The sequence below is a fragment of the Falco peregrinus genome, chromosome 1 (genome assembly GCF_023634155.1).
Source record: "Falco peregrinus isolate bFalPer1 chromosome 1, bFalPer1.pri, whole genome shotgun sequence".
Classification (NCBI taxonomy): Eukaryota; Metazoa; Chordata; class Aves; order Falconiformes; family Falconidae; genus Falco; species Falco peregrinus.
In genome coordinates this window covers 111,817,416-111,837,312 of record NC_073721.1, presented here as the reverse complement: position 1 = coordinate 111,837,312, position 19,897 = coordinate 111,817,416, and the positions used below count along the sequence as shown (strand labels likewise).

Here is a 19,897-nt window from a genome sequence, read left to right as displayed (position 1 = left end):
CCCTAAGTGCCACAAACTCCTACTTAGGCAGCAAATCAGGAAACAAACATGTTCTGTTTCAGGCTGTAATGACACAGATACCACCGTCTTCTCACTTGGTGAAGACATGGCTGTCAAAAAAATGAAGAGCAACCAAGTGACTCTGTTCCTTACTTCAGTGTTAGAATTTAGGCTAGTATATAGCCAAGATCAAAATAATTCCTGAAGAGTTTTATTTTTATATTCAGATCAATCTGAATGTATAATTTGAAGAAATAACTTTGTTTCGTTAACAAGGCTGAATTTCTCCACCCGCCCCCAGCACCTGGTATTACTTCTAGACAAGGATATAAACGTTGCTTATACCAGCACCACCTGATGGAAACAGGACCTTTGGTAGCTGGAGAGGGTGCAAACGACAGAGCTGTGGTGTTGAAGACAATGCAGATGTAATTAAGGCATTCCTGAGCTGTTCAGTCAGAGCACTGGTATTTTTCTGCTCTATACTACTGCGTCCCCATTGCCTAAAGGAAGTCATAAAACTAGAGGACGGGGTGAAATAATTTCTATCTCAAAAACCTCTTTTAGGAAGAGCAGCTGTGCCAAAGCATATACTGGTGCACCCTGAAACGGACAGTGGCTACAGCAACTCCCCCGACACGTGCTCTTCGCTCTTGCGACTTCAGACCTGTGCATGTTTCTGGTGCTCCTTGGTGAGCTCCGGGCTCCCAGCACCTTGTCACACACGTGAAGGAGCTGAATCACACCATTCTGACAGACACTGCGAGTGATTCATTTCAAGATCAACTTCAAAACCTGCCCCCAAAATTATTTCAATCTGACTCGTAAGGTTTTTTTATGTATTTCTCTCAGCAGTCCTGCTACCATTTAGCAAAGATATCCCTGGTTCCTCACACAAATTCCGTATTGATTGAGAGAGCTTACTCCTCCGTACCCTTCGCCTCCTGCCTCAGGAAATGTCCCTTCCTATTTCCCATGTGCTTTAGAAATCACTTTTGGAAGAAAAATAGGGACCGACTGAAACTTTACAAAGTTATTTTTCAGCACAGATTTCCACTTAGGAATCTGAACTTCATTTTCTGATAGATACAGTAAAAGCTTCAGCCTCAGGTGTCCTATTTTAATTGCCTGCTATTTTCATTACTGACCATGATGGCAGCAAATGCTCTTCAGGAGATACTTGTATTTTAATTTATCTGCAAACATAAATCACACATTATAGCACTTTTTTCCTCTAGGTTAATTAAATCAATTCTCTAAATGTCTCTAAGCCTGATGATCTGAAAGAGGCTCACTGTTTGAAATCTCTTAAGAATTATGGCCCTTGAATTGTGTGCAGGATGGTATCAGTCCCTGCTCCAGACAGAGGTATTTTATACATCCAAAGTAAAAATACTGTTATACACATAAGCAGTATTAGCTGTAAAGCAACCCTCACAATACAATGATAACCCTAAAAAATATTATTTCAGAAATTATTCAAGTATCCCAATGAATTGTCTTAATATTATAAATCTTATTAATAATTGTTTAAGAATTAGTCTGGATATAAGTTTGAAAGAAACAAAATACATCTACTTTTATTTTCCTTATTTCTACACTATCTTTAACGTAAAAAATAAAATAAATGCTGATATCAAGAATAACCATTTTTATTACTGAAAATCCAGGAAGAGCTAATGAAGAAATGATTTCACATAATTTTTACTAAAAATTAATGAAATGGATCAGTTTTCTTACCTGTGATACTGGCCATTTTATAGGCAGTAGAACTGTTAATTGCTGCTATGGTAAATTCAGTCCTAAATTGCAACTCAAATGTAAGGATTTAAGCAAGCCACAAATAATTCAGTGACAGTGACAAAGCAGAATATGCTTGGAAAGACTATCAGTGTTTGACTTTATAATTGGGACCATTTCAAAAACAAGTATTATAGTTTAAGTCAACAGTCGAAATGCAATGTGTCCCTCACCAGAGGGTTGTGCAGAGGCTGGTTTGGCCGGGCAGTGAGCCTGGGGTGCCACTGCTGCAGTCTGCAGGCTTCCCGACACCCTCCAGCTGCTCCTCAGCTGGTCACCACCCTGCGCACAGCACCTCACAGCTGTGGGGTGCTTTAGCCCAGTCTCAGCAAAATCGCCCCGTCTCCTCCCACGGAGAACACAGGGCAGCGCGTGGCAGTGCCTCGGAGCAGGCTGCAAAGGCGGCGTGCCGCTGCCAGCCACATTATAGGCAAAGGGCGCTTGCCTGTAGGGGTTCTATTCTGAATTTAAATACATAAAAAACCACCTTTCTATTTTGAATGTCTCTTCAATTTACCTGTTTGAATTTATTATTTGTAAAACACATCAAACCTCAAATGGATTGACCCTCTGCTAATGTATATCACCTAATGAATGGATGCAATTAACTAATTCATATTGGAATATTGCACTTTCCAGATCACATTTATCATCACTAAATGTGTGATCTAGTTTGCAAGTTTAAATTTTTTATTATTACCCTTTAAACTAAAGAAATAAGTCTTATATTTAATTACCTGAACTTACATATTCAATTAATAGCTTCATTACCTTAATGAATATAGATACCGCATAGAAGTAACAAAAGATTGCTGCCTGGGTCTGCTCCTAAGCACACCCTATAAAGGGTCTGCTATGAACCTCAGAACAATTTTTTTCAATTAAAAAGTCTTGACTGGGGAGTTCCAAAGGAATGGGGCCTGGCAATCCAATATACTTATACAGGAGCCCAAGATAAATTTATCTTCTATATTGGTATTATTTAGTATGTAAAAGGAATCCCAGAAGCAAAGCTTATGTTTCTGGAAAGGCAGATGATTTAGACTTTCAAATCTGAATCATTATGAATGAAAGGGAAATAAAAGAATGAAAAATAGGCAGACTGGCACCTCACCTGCTAAAGGATGAGGGATGAGTGTTTGGAGCACAGATGGAAAACAAACGCTCCTGTTGCGGGAGAGGGGACAAAGCACCGGGAACAGCAGCTCTCACGTTCGGGTGGGAGACAGCTGAAGGCAGGTGGGTCAGCGAGTCAGGTGTGGGAAACACTCTCACTTTCCTGATGGTAATTAGGTTTCAGGACCACGAACTGGGTGTCGTGTTCAGCTCCATCTCTTTGCCCAACATGCCGCTTGGCCTTCCTGTGCCAGCAGAGTCAAATCTGTTGTTATCTTTGGCTTTCATGTTAAATCTCTTTTATTAATTAGGTAGGCTCAGATCTCCTGCTCTTCACAACCTTACAGGTGACCATAATAAGGCTCAGAGGGCCTGTTGCTATAGGGAATCTGTGCCCTGTAGAAAGATGAAAGCTTTTGACAACGTATCCCATTCGGGTTAAGAAAACATAGGGCTTAGATCACTGCAAAGCCCATTATACTTTCAAGTCTTCTTCATGCTGCGTAGACGTATTTGCCAAGGTATCTTTTGTTTTTAATAGCAAAGCTGAATTTAAAATTCTGAGCTCCATTTTGAGGGCTTTTTATAAAGATTTTGAAAGAGTTATTTTAAAAAGAACATGCTGTCAGTAATCTTCACTGATATTTATTTCTCGTGTATATGAACTGTTCGAGAAAAGGCAACATGCAGAAAAAAGGGCAGGGAACTGGCTGCAACAAAGCATTTCTCTGTACTAAATCCATCTACTCCTTAAAAGCAAAACTCTTCTTGTACTGAAAGAGTCTTTTTCCAGATGCATTCAGAAAGTCAGACCTGCCCGTCCTGTAGCCCCCAGATAAGCCTCTACTGGAGCTGCACCCAGCACCGTCAGCGGGAAGCACAGCCTGGGCAGCAGATAACGGCGGAGCATGGAACCGTCTGCACAGCGTTTCCCCGACACTTCCACGCTTGGCCAGCACTGACAGTCCCGTCACGGAGCCCTTCGGCGTGGAATGTTATCTGTGCCCCACAATGCCAGGGCGTTAAACGGGCTTGGAAACTCTCAGGGCCTATGTTATACACAGGCACATCGGTACGATGAATCTTAAGATTTATTATTGGCAACTATATAACCCTCTGTAAGGTATATACGTGTAGTAACACCAGCATGCAGAGGCCCAACGGTGTACCCAGCCAAGCAAGAATAAAGAAAAGCTTTGGGTCCTGCTTTAGGGAAAGTCCAATTTAATTCTCCCTGAAACCAGCATCACCAACCCGCGGCACACTCCACGAGCTTTGCAGCGGGCCTTAAAGCTTACTGGGAAAAGGCCTGAAACACACCTGCGTGGTGTGGGCTTGATCTTATTTCATGATCTAGACTGAAATGTTTTATCTGGAGACCAGGATCACAGAAACAGGGAAGAAAGAACAAAGACATTATTGAGGGGTCACCTTGTGTGCCCTGCCCCTCCCCCGAGGTGGGCGCCCCAGACCTCAGCTGCACACCACAGATGTGTGCCCCCCCCGAGCACTTCTTCACCAGGGACTGCAGCAGAGACAGAGGGATGGCCAGAAAAACAAGGACTAAAGAAAATGGCGGTTTCTGTACGCAAAAAGCTTAGAATTACAGTGGGCTCAGATCTTCCTCACCTGAATTTTTTTCCTTTGAGTTCCCCAGCAGCAGGATCAACCCATAAAACAGAGAACGTCCTGCAAGGACCACGCAGCAGTTTCTGTATGAAAACATAAATATAAATTAGGCAGAGGCATTTGACCAGGGACATGAATTACAGTAGATGTACGCATTCAGGCTTTGTCTAATTCAACTAAAATCAGCAGATTTAGACTTAAAAATAATTTGGCCCATATTATTACAATACAAAAAAATATATGGTATATTTATAGCCTTGGTCTCTCCAGCTGTGTTGGTTTAGGTTTTATTACATCAGTAATAACAATTTATGTGATACTCTGAATAATGTGCTGTTAAAAATTCAGCACAGTATATACTCTTACCCATGGGATTTAAACTGTGGGAGCTATGTGTATTATTCTCTACGTTCCTATTTCTATAGGAGTGAAGATTACTATAAAAATGGTTGGGTTATGTACACTGTGTGAATTCCGGCTCTGCTTGAATCCAGGTGAAGAGAAGAAATAGTTCAGTCCAGATTGCCTTGGGGTAAGGGTCCCAAGGGCTTAGTCTTGCAATCTAAGGTTACACTGATCACACATTCAAGCATGAACAATAATATCAACATGCTTTTTGATGTCTTCAAAGAATGCAAATAGATTTGCGAGGCATAACCTCCCTTAACAGAATACATTTGATGCTTCTACGGTGTATCAGCTGTGTTGGTGTGCCTATTGATTTTATTCTTTACACCAGTTCATCTGATTTTCCTGGCAGAGCAGTCACAGTGACAGTTTTGTAGTTCTCATGATCACCCCTGGAGGACTCTTGAAAGACCAGTGGATCAGTGGTACGTTTCCTATGTTCTAATTTGCTGGCATTAGGATCAGGTTCAGTGAAAAACTAGCACTTCACTAACTGAACATGCGAGTTCTTTGGCGGAAACACTGCACAGCTCCAGCAACTAGTTTCTGTTTAACTTAACAATTTCTCTTGAAGTCTTTCCTACTGACAATTCATTTTAGGACAGTTCCTCATGCTCAGCCCACCTAGCATTTGGTTCTTTAGCAAGGCAAATAATTCTTTCAGCTTTTTAGCTGTGGAGTTAGCCACCTTGAAGGCTACTTCTATATTTTCATCCTCTATAGCTTTACTTACTCTCTTGCAGGACTCCTCTGGTGATGGAATTTGGAAAAGTTTATATTATTACTTCCACATTCTTGGCAAAACCTTGGAATCTTTTTGGTCAGCTCTGTTGCGGTTCAACATTTAATATGACAGAGTTTATATTCTTTCTGCGCTCCTTGCTTACGTACAACCTCCATTTTTGAAGGATGTCTGCCTTTTCTGCCCTCAGATGACACAGCTGTCCATACTTATGGGTGGCACTGCCAGTATCCTTACCATTATGGCTCTGGGAACAGGGCCCAGGTGAGGGAGACCAGGAGAAAACAGTCATCACTGGATTTTCTTTCCATTGTTCAACCAGGTGGTCCATTGCATGTGACTAAAAGGCAGTAACATGGAACAGAGTTCACATGGGTTAGTAATTAAGGTCAAAGCTTTCATGGGGTTTGTCTTTACATGTTACTTGTCTTTCTTGTAATGCTATGTGCATACCTGTTAGATTTTGGGTCTCTTTAGAACCTCTTTATGAATAAAAGAAGAAACTTAATTCAAATTTTCTGTGCTGCCCCCTTTTCTATTTGAAAATTATTCCAAAGTGCAGCAGTGACTTTAAACTGCTGATTTTCAAAAGCTGGAAGGATTTACCAAGGAAGCAATCATCCCCTACGTACTCTGTTCTTCTACACTTTCTTAGAGTATCTGCTTGAAATTGGTTATGGAGCTGAGGAGGACCTTTGGTCACACTTAGCATCACAGTTCTTATTCATGGAGTTAAATCATAGATTTCTAGAAAGTATTGAAGAGGAGCTGAAAAAAAGCAAATGTAAAATATACATAGTTGTGTCACCCTGTAAAGACAGAAAATTGTTATAAGGAAAGCAATGTGATCCGGGCAAGTGAGCAGGGGTTTCTGTCTCTGACCAGTTACTGCCCTGTTGTTAGCTGGTGTGAATGCCTTCACGCTTGTTATGAGACTAAACTAAGAGGTCTCTGCATGCTACTTTGTAAGGGAGACGTGAATCTGCATAAGAAAAAGACCTGCTATGGACAAGCAACTAAAAATTGCTTTTATAAACATACTTATTTATCATTTTCCTGGAAGAAAGGAAGTGGTTTATCTCGTTCCTGCTGTAATGAATGGCCTCCCAAGCATGCTCCCGCAGTTCTACTGTATACATAATTCTGAAAGACTTCTCTCACAGACATAATAAGCATATACTTTCACATGCTGTGATAATTAAGTCCTCAGTAATGTTTTGCAGTGGTGCAGGGTAGAGGTTTTCAAACTGCCATACACGGGCTATTTTCAGGGGCTTCCCAGAGGCAGCTCCCAGCTGTTTGTGCAAGTGCAGCCCTGCACTACAGACCAGCCCTGCAGCTCTCCTGCAGCAGAGCATGCCCACTGCTGCACGGGCGCTCAGTCTGGCTCAGGCTGCACCAGTCCAGCTGCAGCCACCTCATAATTCATCAGCTGTGTGGCTGTCTGCAGGCCAGCCTTTCCTCCGTCAGCTAAAGGCAGACTGGTGTTTGAATGCACAAGTAGAGGAAGGTGAGTAAAAGGACACAGAAAAGTGGTTAAGGATTAAAATTGGGAGGAGGGGGTAAACCAGGTAGGTAGGGGATGAAACTGGTGGTGGTGACTACAGCTGCAGGGAACATGCACCAGGTCCCAGGCTGAGGCAAGGAAGAGCACTGGTGGGGTAACAGAAGCGGTGCATTTGGCCAGTCCTGTAAAGCTCTGTCCTACTCACTGCAGACAGCGGTACTGACAGACCTAAGTGCATATTCACCACCAAGGTGGAAGAGGTTTAGGAGGTAGGCACCGAGCACCTACAACACATGCCAAAAGAATCTACTAGAACAGGGCTAAGGTTTTGGTGTCAAGTCAAATGACAGAAAATACTTGTAAATCAACCAGGCGGCATGTTAGTCAAATCAGTATCGCATCTGATAAAACCATTCAAAATGCTGAAGAGATGAAGAATGTAGTATTTTTCTCTAGGAGGCCCAATTCTTTAAGATATTCACCAACTTATGTCTTAAGACCATGGAAAATGGCATTATAATGCTTCATATTGTAGCACCTATGCACTTTTAAGTGACACGCATCGGAGACATACAGTCACTCGGTGCCACACTTGCCTATACCACATTATAAGGAGGCACTGGACTGTAGCAGATTTCATTAAGTGTTCCTAATTCATTCTGCCTCTTTGCTCTTTTGCAAACAGGGCAGGTCACTAGAGATCAAGACATTTAGTCCAAAAAGAGTATTATGAGTGAATATACAAATTCAACATACTACACTGAAGTACAATTCCTCATTAGCCACTGAAATCCCTCAGGAGTGACAAGATAGGCACTTTTGTTTACAGGGTAGAGCACAGCATTCTCACATGCATTCACTCTTTTACAACCTCCCCTTGACAAGTTTTGGGACAGCCAATAGTAGCGTGGTTTAAAACCCAATCTAGGTCAGAGAGAAATTTGCAATGATATTTTGGTTCCTTAATTTGTGGTTCCTCTTTTTGCTTTTCTTTCTGATCAGTGTGACAGGAACATTTTTTTCATGTTTACCAGAAAAAAAAAGTAAAAAAAAAAGTAACATAGCAGGAAAGGTAATGATTATCCAAAATGAATCTATTCTGCAAGAGAGGGGGGAAAAAAAAAAAAGAGTTCCGATTGTAAACTTACTGGTATTATCTAACCAGTATAAATAGACGTGTACTCAGAGAAGGCACAGGATGGAAAACTCATGATGAATTGTTAGGGCATGTTGAATTGGTTCTGTCAATGCCTGCAGTCAGATGATTTCACTGGCTGCACAAGATGAAATCTCATATTTCAATGTATAAGTAAAAGTGTCAAAGTTCAGCTGAAGCAGGGACGACTACAGAACAAATTTTGTGTATATTTGTAACTAGGGCACCAGAGCAATAGAGGAAGCCAAAATGAGCCGGAAAAGCAAAAGGAGTTTAAAGGAGAGATTTGCCTTGAAGAACAGCTTGGTTAAAGAAGCCCTCTCAGAATTCCTGGGAACTTTTATATTGATAGTAAGTGTCAGCTGCTTTCCTTTCTGCCTACTAATCTAATGTTGGACAGTGCATGCAAGGGGACATGTATGCTTTTTCTTGTACTGTACCAGCAGCGTGGTTACTGCCTGACAAACATTGTACAGCCTTGAATGAATTGCTTCTATTTATGGTAAGTTTGTAATTCCTTTCTTCACCCGATGTAATTATCACTGGCTATTAAAAACAGATAGCTTCATGTATTACAATTGTCTGATAAGCATTTCATTTCATACAGGAGTAGAATTTCTGTGAACTATCACATTCTGAAAAATCCAGATATGCACAATGAATGCTAATAATAATCTTGCTTTTGTTTTTTAAAAAAATCAGCAGTTTTTTCTACTTTCACTTCTATGTGTAACTTCCATTTGCTTTAACAAACATAGTGTTGCACATTAAGAGAATTTTACCCGACTTATTTTCTTGTGCAATATAAAAATTTAGCTGTGTGATTTGTAGTGAATTTGTTGGGAGTTACAAAATCTCTGAAGGTTTGGCAATGCCAGTTAACTATTATTTGTTTTGGTTTTAACTGCACTATGTAAATTATACAGTTGTTGGTCTTGTAGTATTGCTATAATTTAGCTAAATACCAAAACTCCCCATTTTCATATTGGCAGGGTTTTTTTAACCTAATTTCTTGCTCATTTTTTCTGTGCATTTTACACTGGGACACAGAGCTCTACCCTGTGATTTACCAGGGTAGACTCTGTAGCAGAGCTGGAAGCCAAGCAGCTACAGTATTTATGCCAAACTCTTTCTTCCTTCCTTTAGTCTGAACAAGGCAGTCTTGCTTATTGCTAAATATTTCATCACAGCGAAAGGACAGAAAAAAAATAAGAAGCAGGCATGGCATAATACTGACAAAGTATATTTTATAACTGTGACTATATTAGCTAAATTTCAAGTAAGTCATCTGAAATATTCCAGTAGCTCATAAAATACATGAAAATAATGGTCTTTACTACACTTCAGCCAACTGACGTGCACAGGCAGTAAAGTAACATTATTCTCAAATTTAATACCATCCATAAGACATTATTACAGTAAGGGGCACATTTAGAAGCAAGGAGCACAAAGCACTTTACAAACATTAATGAATTAAGTGTCAAAACACCCTGCTAAGGAGGGGAAATGTCATTATCTTCATTTTATATATTAGCAAACCTGATTACAGCAGACTGCACAGGAAGCCTGTGGCAGAAGTCTGAATATAACCCAGATCACCTGACTTCCAGTACACTGTCCTCACCACAAGATCATCCTCCTCTTTCCATTAATACAATTAAGCAAGCAAAGAAGACTTACGAAAGTGCAGATTAGACCACATACGCTATTATTTAATGTCTAAGACATTAAGTATTTAAGACTAGAAGGAAATGCAAACCCAGAGCCTATTTTCTTGTATATTTACCACATGAATATAGTAGAAAGCAAACTACAAGACTGTTGTTGATAATCTGAGTTTCCCAATTCTATCTTACCCTTTCTAGTTCCAGCCTTAGCTTAAAGCAGAGCAGAGCCTCATGTGGATTAAACTGCGGCGTTCTTAGTGCTTGGATCCTTCAATTTGTGTTTAGATTGCACAAGTTAGTGCCAGGACAAAGGGTTTATCATGAAGAAACTGACTTTTCTGCTGTTATTTATTGCTATTGCTTTTTGGCTCTGTCAGCTAGTAAGTACTTTCTCTTTAAGAACAGATAAATATTAAACCTTTAACTTAAATTGGAGCTAATGAAGGGGGCACCCTAGTAAGCCAGAGGGCAGAAATCCTTGAAAAACAAACAGCATGGATGCAAAAGAAGTGATAGCTTTATTGCTATGTCTTAATCCTGTTACAAAGTGAAAGTGAGACAAGAGTTCACAGCCTAGAGCACCATTGCTTCAGATCTTTCCCGAAAGCCATTTCATGTCACTGATGGGTTTTACAGCCTGTGGGGAGCACCCGCACCAGGGAGCAAGGCAGAGACAAACCCTTCTGTTACCCACAGGCTCTGTCTGGAAGCCAGCGCTGTCTGTACCTAAATCTGTGACAAATCTAGCACCTCTGGAAGTTTGCTGGGTGAAATTCTGTCCCTCCAAACAACCTATTTCTATTTTTTTCTGGACGACAACATCACAGACCATATACTACTAAGAGCTTGAACTGCCATCTTTGGTAACTCTCAAGCCTTGCAACATTATTTTTCAAACCAGAAAATCTACCAACTGTAAGATTGATTTCAGGACACCTAGAAAGTGAAATCACTCATCAGGCAAAAACCAAGCCTTCACCTGGGGGCGAGAAGGGCTCTGCCTGCAGTGTTGAACAGATTTGAGGCAACAGGCCGTGAGAGTCACTGGGTATACAGGTTGGATAACATCTCTTGGTCATCCTGACTCAATATGCTGTGGTTTGCCTTGCTGCATGGTCTCAGCACGTAAGCTGAATTCTTTTCAGATGAAACTGAAGTGGAAGGTGAGCTCCAGAATCACAGCAAATGGGCTGACCCTTAATGGATGCTCAGTCCAATGGATCACACTGGAGGCGGTCCCAAGTAATCCCTCCTGAGATGTCCATAGTCAGGTTCTCTGAACCAGCTGCTTGCGCTGCATAACTTGATAATAAAGGTATTGCCTGTGTGAGCCCCTCTCACTGCTTATCAAAGCACCTGATTTCAACCTCTGAGGGTTCAGTGAGAAACACTAAGCTCTAGGAACCTGGAGGTGTCCCGCTGTAAAGGCAGATCCGATGGTATCCAGAGCAGCTGCTGCTATCGCCTGTCCGGGTAACCCTGCTGGTGATTAGACCTGTTCTGCTGGGACAACAAATATTTCTTTCAGTATCAAGCCTTGAATTGTTCCCCAAGGCATAGCACAGCTTCTCTAATTACACTCTGGAACAGGAACTGGGGCAGAAAACCCAAAATGTCAGTCCATAACCAAATGCAAATTGCACATGGTTTTGGTTACTATCCTGAACTATATCATATTCACTTTATAAGGTTCCAGCAAGCCAAGAAAATGTTGCACTTCACCTCTTACGTGATTTCTGTAAAAAGAATGAAGTGATGTAGTTTTAACATAACTAAGTTACATTTGCATGTATGGGCAATGACGAGCTTGCATTATGCTGGGTATTTGTATTCGCAAATGATTTGGAAACTCCTGCCCATTTCTTGCATTTACCTGGCTGCTGTCACATGGTAAACCCCCAGCCTACAAAGTATAATTGCGCCATTTGTAAGCTAGAATAAATATCCACAAAACCCACAACCTACCCATAAAGTTGTCAATTACTATTTCAAAAGGATACAACTGTTTTCCAGAAAATGGTTAAGGAGTAGTGTGGATTTTACGCTGTGTTTGGAACCAACGTGTGGGACTGGGCTACACCTGTGCAACAGGTCCCTGAGGTGGGAGAACAGCCGCCCGTTTGGACTGTGGTGGGTGCAAGGCCAGGGTGCATACACAATTCCCAGCCTCTGGCACTGCCTCTGCCTTCTACGGCTGGGGCAACCTCTCTGGAGCTCTCTTTGTGTTCTCCAGCATGTCTCCTGGTTCAGGGTGTTCCCTGTTGCAGCTCCTGTGGCTCACTCTGGGGGACAACACCTGGGTGCCAGCACAGAGGGCTCAAGAAGCCATGCTGCATCAGATGGATGGTTTACGTGACTTTTCAGTGAATCTGGCTGGAACTCACCTATCCAACTGCCTCTCTGCTTTTACTCACACTTCTCTCCACATTTCCCCTTTGGAACTTGGCTGCATTGCTCTCAAACAAAATGGGATTTACTCTGGTTTATGCTATTAAGTATATCTGAATTGGAACAGTTCCAAAAACAGATGCCAAATGGGCCATGTGGCTTCCTTTACCGGCTACTGCTCACCTAACGTAGTTTGTAGTTCATTTTCACTGAAAAGAGCATCTGACTGCACAGTTTCCCAGAAAGGAGCTGCACAGGAGCCAGTATCTCCCAAGTACAGAGCAGTGTGTGCTTCCTTGCTGAAGGACAACAGAGGTTTCCAATTAGCATATATAGACAAGTGGGTAGTATATGTATTCTTATCCAAAAGCTTGGTCTCCAGCTGGAGGTGGGGAGCCTCTCCCAAAACTCCCACTTGAAGCAGATGCTTGTGTGTGCGTAGAGGATGCAGTGCATGAGCATGAATTGAATGCATGACACCCCACGCTGCAAATAGACCAACTAATGAGAAGGAAGGATGCTTATCTTTTGCTCATCAAAACCTTTTTGTCTTTTTTTCATATGCTGACCACTTAATCATGTAAGTTATCACTCCTGCTTTGTTGCAGAGTTTAGTCTTGCCTGAAAAAAATCTTTAAGTATGACATTCCATGGGTTTGCTCAGTCCAGACAATTAAAAATTAAACAACTTTTCTATATCTGTCTTCGTGGCCTTCCATTCCAATGCATTTTAATTACAATACTGTACAGTAAAATATATCCCTTATTCCAAACATGCATCGGAATCCTCATTACGTATTACATGAAAGCAAATGTAGCTTTTGATAATTTATACCTTAAATAAGTGTTTAGCATTTAATACAAAATTACTACTTAGAAATTTTACACAAAGATAAATTCCATGTTCTAATTTTTTGTGAAAGGGAGACTCTTTGTATAGGATGAAATTGCTTACAGCAAGTCTTGTTTAAAGTAGGAAATTAAATAGCAGTAGCTTCTAACGGCTACCTCGTTTGCCATCAGTAATGAATTTCCCAGAGTACAGAATTTTGTATAATTAACTCTTAAACAGTGAACTGAAGCTTGTTAAAGCTAGACAAAAAAAGGTTATTCAAACTCATTTATAATTGGTATTTTGATGTGTCACTCAACAGCTTTTAGAATGCTATGTAACACTACAAATACCATGGGCTTTAGCAATGTTTGCACTCTGAGAAGCGACTCCTATGTCAGAGTTCCATACATTAGGGTCTCTAGCAGCAATACTACAGTACGACCAATAAATAATAGAAGTCACTCATAAATCTAATGTGATAGAAATTAATCCTGCACTTCCAGACCAAACCTGCTCATTCTATGGGAATAAGATGCTTCCTTTCCCTGTCGTCACCAACTCAGAGTCCTTTCTTTTTCTGAAGTTGTACCAGTTGCATATATTTTGAAGGCATGAAATTTTGCTAATGATTCTCCTGAAGATATAAGAACTCTTCCTCCTTCTTGCAACTAATTAAATCAGCATTGCAAGCAGAAGTCAAAGTGGTAGTGAAGACCCCTTCATGATGCTGAGGTTAAGGAGGTGTTCTTGCACACTGGTATTATTTTTATAATTTTACGATTATCAAATGAAAATAATTCTTTTTTTCTAGTCAACACTTCTGCTTCCCTGAAGTCATTCTTCAATTCAGCTGCATAGTTAGCAGTGTGAAAGAACTGAAAGGAAAGTGACCTAATTGTTCTTTTACCCTGAAATGTCTATTACAGCAAATAATTCTGAAAAGTCACAGGAAAGCTTTTGTTTTCAATACAAACTTAAGTTTTCCAGTATATGACATTTTAAACTTTCAGGTGACTCAGATGTTCTGTGTTATGTGAAAGTTTTAAAAGAGAATTATCTTCATCTTTGCAACATCAGCCCCAACACATAACTCAGCTCTTGTTGTTTAACCAAGAGGTTCCAGTAAGTTGAACTTAATTTTCTAAGACCTTTCTGTAGATTCACTTTTTTCCCAAAAATTTGCATCTATAGGACTGAAGTATAGGTACTTTCCCTGAGCCTCACAGAAGACTTGCATCTTTCCAACATACAACTGCGACTGCAGAACTTGAATTTATGTTTTAGAGACACAAATTTACAGGCTGTTTTTTCGAAAGTTTCACCAAATAAAAAAAAAAGTTATAAAAGTAATAACATTTAAAAACTGTCATAAACAGCTGGAGAACAGTATAAAAGATAATAAATGCATTTTGTGCCATACAGTGAGTTTATATCTTTGTGATCTCAACGCTTCAATAAACCATTCTGGCTGAAAGTGAATTCCAAGGAGCTCCCCAACCTGTGGTCTGGTTTAAAGGCAAATTTGACTCAGCTCCTCTAACGCATTCCTCCAAGGTTTCTTTACTACTAAAGGCATTCTGCTTTTTTTTCCACCAATAGAAAACAGCTTAGGAAGAGAACATACTGAGGCTTTCTCATAACTGTGCACCTCCAACCATAAGGGCACAGCAAAGATCCAGCCACCCTGTTCCTGCACCCAAAGGGAGGAGTAGAAGAAAAGATACACGTACCCTTGTACTCATAAGAGAGGACAGCAAACCTCTCTCAGCAGCTGCAATGCCTGCTCCTGCACTCTGAATGGTACAACTCCCGGAGCACCATTACAGACACTAAATGCATTTTAATAAGAGTTTAGAAAGATTTTAAACTTTTCAGTTGTTGTAGGAAGCAAAGCAGAGAAGCACACCTCAGCTCAGGAACGAATTAGTAACCCAGGAGGGAACCAGCACCTGAATAGGCTCTTTTTGTTCTCAAGAAGCTGCTAGGCAAGATTTTCTTCCCTTGCTTAGCCTCTTCTTCCTAGTCCCTTTGCAAGGGGCCACATTTCACTCCTGAATGTTTGTATCTGAATATGAAATGTTTAATTTCCTTTCTCTCCTGAATTTCTATAACTTAGTAAAAAAAGAAAATAATCGTCACTGAAGATACTGACTCAAGCCAGTTGCCCTATATAATTCAGGAAAGAAAAGCGTTTTAGCATCTCAGGATGAAGAGTGCAATATTAATCATAATAACATATGAGAGAATGCAGACCTTTGCATTCTCTCTAGGTGATTTCAAGCTTTTATTTGTCTCCTATTGCATGTCCAAAAGCAGTAATAAAAATTTAAAAGCATCAGTTTATATAACACAGCATAGTCTCTCCCTCAATATTTTCACTGTATGTTTTCCCACAGAACAATTTGAACCAGATCTTTATATGTTTTAGAAGCTTTATATAACAATTCATCCAAAGCCTTATTAAATTTACATTCTTATCTCCATGTAGTAATGATTTCTGTCATTAAAAAAATTGTTTCAAAACGGCAATAATTTTAAGGCTTATATCTATACTATTTAATTAACTAAATGAGAAGGGTTTTTTTTCAAACCCTTATTTTATTAGCAAGTCAGAAAAAAATAAAGGGAATTCCATTTGAACCCAAGAGGATATTGGTTGTGTCCCAGATCATCAGGAGAATGGAAATAGTGATTTTTTTATTACTCCAAGTTTGATTAAATTGTGATATACAGAAATCCTCTCTGCCCCACCAAAATATTTAATTAACGATAAAATAAGAGCCATGTGCTTTTAAAGTATTTAAAAATTACTTGACCAGCAAGCTGCATTTTTATCTCGCCTTAAAAATCTTAAGTGCTATCTGCTTTAACAAAAGATAGCAAATATTCAGTATTAAATTAGATGAAGATTGCTCTTTCCTGGAAGAACAGGAGCTTCCTGCAACCTGAATTCTTGCAGAGCTAAAGCCTTGGTTTTTAGTAGATCTAACATGTCTCTATTTTTGTTGCTGTTAGCATCACCATCCCCATTGAAAGAATGCTTGGAAGCCCAGTCTGAATTAAGGCCCTACATAATACACAAACATAGCAAAAATATGGCTCTGCATGGGAAGAGTTTCTAATTCTTTATAAAACACATTATTATGAAACATAATAGATACATTCTTAAGCAGACTTGCTTTCTAAATAATTTAGAAATCAGCTTGTTATCTGAAAAGTTTATTTATACCTCTATAAGCAGCACCCAAACTAACTGTAAATGGAAATATTAATGGGGCACAGGGGGAACTGTTCATGACTACAGTAAATCATAAACAACCCTCTAATATTTTTATAGGCAGTTTTGGTCAAAGAGATCCCTACCTACCGTGAAGAGCAAATACAACCACTTTTCCCAACCCCCAAAGGACTCTCTGACTCTTCCAGAGCGGTACTGTAGCCCATCCATTCTGGAAAAGGGGAGCGGAGAAGTCACAGGCGAGCTTGAAACACCTGTCTGGGGAACAGTAGGAGAACACTGGTGTGAGCGTGGCATGGGAAAGGGGCAGCGTTGGTGCCTTGCCTGAACAAAGGCACCCTTACAGAAAATTGTGAATTGGCGGAGGGATCCTTGGAGGTTCTTCGTAATTAGCTGTTTGTTGTTTAAGTACTGTTCTATCCTGAAAACTGACTAAACCGGAAGTTCTGAACTATTTTTCTAGTTTTTCCTCATTGCAATTATACGGCTTATAATTACCATCAGATTTTTTTATAACTCCTGACTCTGTATTCCTTATAGCACATCAACTCTTGTATTCATGTAGAGCATCAGCAGTTGTGCAGCCATTGAGGCTGTGCCCTGCCTGCAGGGGCATCCGTGGTACCCCACTGTAGGTATGTGACTACCCACCGCCTGGCAGGGTGAGGTACAAGGCACAGCAAAACACACCTCATCGTCTCCACGCCACTAAATCACAGGAGGCTCGGCTGCTGCTTTAATGTTACAGTAAGAATGTATGGCTATGAATGCACACTACCACTAGACCTGTTTGATAAGAAGGGGCTTTCTTATATATACATATATATATATATATAAGCATTCTGCTTTAAGATGTCTAAAGCTTTACAGGCCATGTAGAAAAATAGATTCCCTAAAGTTCTGGATTCGGATCTTGCAGGAAAACCTATTTACACCAAAAAATGCTATTACAAGCATTTGCAAAAATCCTGCAAATAGCACAGATGGAGGCAAAATGATCTTTAGTCTCTCCGATAAGTGGGACAGAGATAAAAGTTCTGCAAGCTTCCAGGGAGTAACAGGACTTTATGCTCATTGGAGGCCAGTTGTTTTTCTTTCCTAACATTAGCTTTGTTACTCAAGACAAAGAGAAGAATCTAAACATCTATGAAGCAAGTTTTTTGGCAGAGACTGTGCAGACAGCTATTCCACACCCAAACACATTATTTACAACAGTAATCCAATTACTTTGTGAACAAAAAGGTCAGTACTAAAGCTACTCCAATAAATTTAAGTAGATCTAGCTATAGACAACTGCTAAAATGAAAACTTGGTAACATAAGATAAAACAAGGTAAGATAAAGAGATCTGGCTATATTCTACTGTAAAATAAACTCTCATTGACTCCATGTGCTTCCGTCAATGAGTTTGTGGGGGTGCAGCTGATAGCTGAGCTTGGCCTAGAAACTTAGACTATTTATTTACAACTTGATGATCTAGTTGGTCTTAGCTCAGCCGAGCAAAGATTCACAGAGTATTAAATTGCTGTTCATGTAATTACATGATTGGGTGATAGTTTCCAGTTATGTCAACCTAGCAGCAGTAGGTATGAGAAAGTTTTTTTCTCTCCATCTTAAAATGACGGCAGATGGAGAAAATATTATCGTGACATGGTTCAGATGTGTGAGTTCAGTTCCCAGGTTCCCCATCCCAGAGCAGGCATACACTGACAATGCCTGCAGTAGCGTTCATTCATTGCGCATGAGCAGGCAGTCCTTTACCAGCCTCCACCAAGCAAGAAGCCAGTGCAGCTGTGTTCAGGCTGGTTTGTATCCCTTCTTGTTTGTAGACCAAGCTTTCTGAGACTGGTTAGCACAAAAATGGAGCATCTGGAGTTGCATATTTCCCTATGACCTGCAGAGCAGAAGCTATTTTGCAAGAGGACCATACAGCTGTTTCTCTATGATTCTCCTCAGTTCTGGTAATCGGAGAAGGGAAGCCACAGCCTCCCTCTGTTATTTCCTTCCCTTTTCTGAATTCGTAGTTGATATACACAAGTGTGTTACTGTCCCTTATCCTTTTCTATACCTTTCTTTGCCACTCCTGTTTTCTCTTTGTCCTTACAGGAAGGGTAATATTTTCAAAAGAATGGCCTTTTCTTGGAATCTGCAAAACCTTGCCGATGCCATTTCAGAACACAAGTGCATACATGTAGATCTACCTGCTTGCCTGAATGCAAATTGCACCCCAGTGTACACAGGCCCCCAGACCAGCCTACTTAAATTTGTTCCACGTCTGAGCCATATCTTCACGAAATCTTACTCGGCGCAATTTCTGGCACACTCCCTTTGAGAAGTCTGAAAAATGAAGGCTAGAGCTTTCTAATTCTACCTCCTTTAGAACTGTGCCTTCATCTTAAACTTCCTGCATACCCATTCTTTCCACGTTAAATAAGCATATAAATACATGATGCCTAGAATTGTCTCATATGAAGTTTTAAAAAATCCTGTCATTTCAGCTGCAAACAACTACAAGGTATTTCATTTTGGTTTAATATCTGTAGGTGCATTTGTGCTTACCATTTGAATTGCTAGGTATATAGTACTAATAGCAATGAGAACGCCTAACGTAAGCATATGTCATTCATCGCACAGCAGTTCACTGCAGCTCAGAATATGTCTTGTAACTTTCAATTATACAGTCCAATGAACTACTGCTATCTAACACCACCCTACCCTTACGTAATCTGACAGCTGTAACACTTTGGCACCAGACAATGTTTTGTTTGCTTGCATGATTATGACCTCAAGGCAAGAACTGCACCTGGGTATATGACACAGTCTCAGGGCACTTTTATAACAGAAACTCCATCTGCATTGCAAAGCTGGTTAAGAGTGTAATTTTATTGAGAGCTTTTCTGTCACATTTTTGTATTAGTTAAAACCCTTGGGGAAATAATCGAAACAAAAGTATGAGTTTGCCTGTTTAAATTGCACCTATTCTATCAGGACTTGCTTGTTAAACCTCAATCACCACATCTTTTTAGTACCATCTATTTCTAAGGCAGGAGAGATTTTCCCATTACTTCGCAGTTTCTGAATGCAACTGCCTTGCAACTGAAAATAAGCACATCTAAAACCTATATTTTATGTATTCAAATATGCATAGTTAGGAAGAATATTTGCAATACAGTCATTGGTGACACGCAGTAATGGCAGATCAGTAAAGCAAAGCAAGGAGATTACCCAAAGTAACTGCATTGGCTAAGATGGAACACTTTTATAGGAAGAAAAAAAATAAATCAGATTCACATGTACCAAAGGAGAAATATAATATAAATATATCTATCCCCAATTTAACATAAAAGTAATTAAGGTTGCTCAAGATAAATCTAGTCACATCCCAGAAATGTTATGATTTGATTCAGATCAC

The 19,897-nt window shown here is 40.1% G+C and overlaps 2 protein-coding genes across 3 annotated transcripts in view; one reads left to right on the top strand and one right to left on the bottom strand.

Moving 5' to 3' along the window:
* The window catches only part of ALDH1A2 (aldehyde dehydrogenase 1 family member A2), an 81,877-nt gene that overhangs the window by 61,130 nt on the left and 850 nt on the right, over positions 1–19,897 (bottom strand). The window contains exons 2-3 of the mRNA XM_027777114.2: positions 5,933–6,035; positions 4,546–4,628 (exon numbers count right to left, since the gene is read on the bottom strand). Of these exons, the coding sequence (XP_027632915.2) occupies positions 4,546–4,628; positions 5,933–5,935 (86 nt within the window). The 5' untranslated portion in view covers positions 5,936–6,035. The remainder of the gene's footprint in view (positions 1–4,545; positions 4,629–5,932; positions 6,036–19,897) is intronic.
* Positions 8,372–19,897, top strand: part of AQP9 (aquaporin 9) — a 29,030-nt gene continuing 17,504 nt past the window's right edge. Inside the window, exon 1 of one of the 2 annotated variants that reach the window (XM_005230608.4) lies at positions 8,372–8,709. In XM_005230608.4, coding sequence (XP_005230665.1) covers positions 8,608–8,709 — 102 coding nt within the window. In that variant the 5' untranslated portion in view covers positions 8,372–8,607. Of the gene's footprint in view, positions 8,861–19,897 lie in introns of both variants that reach the window. The other variant, XM_027777115.1, reaches the window with a different exon arrangement.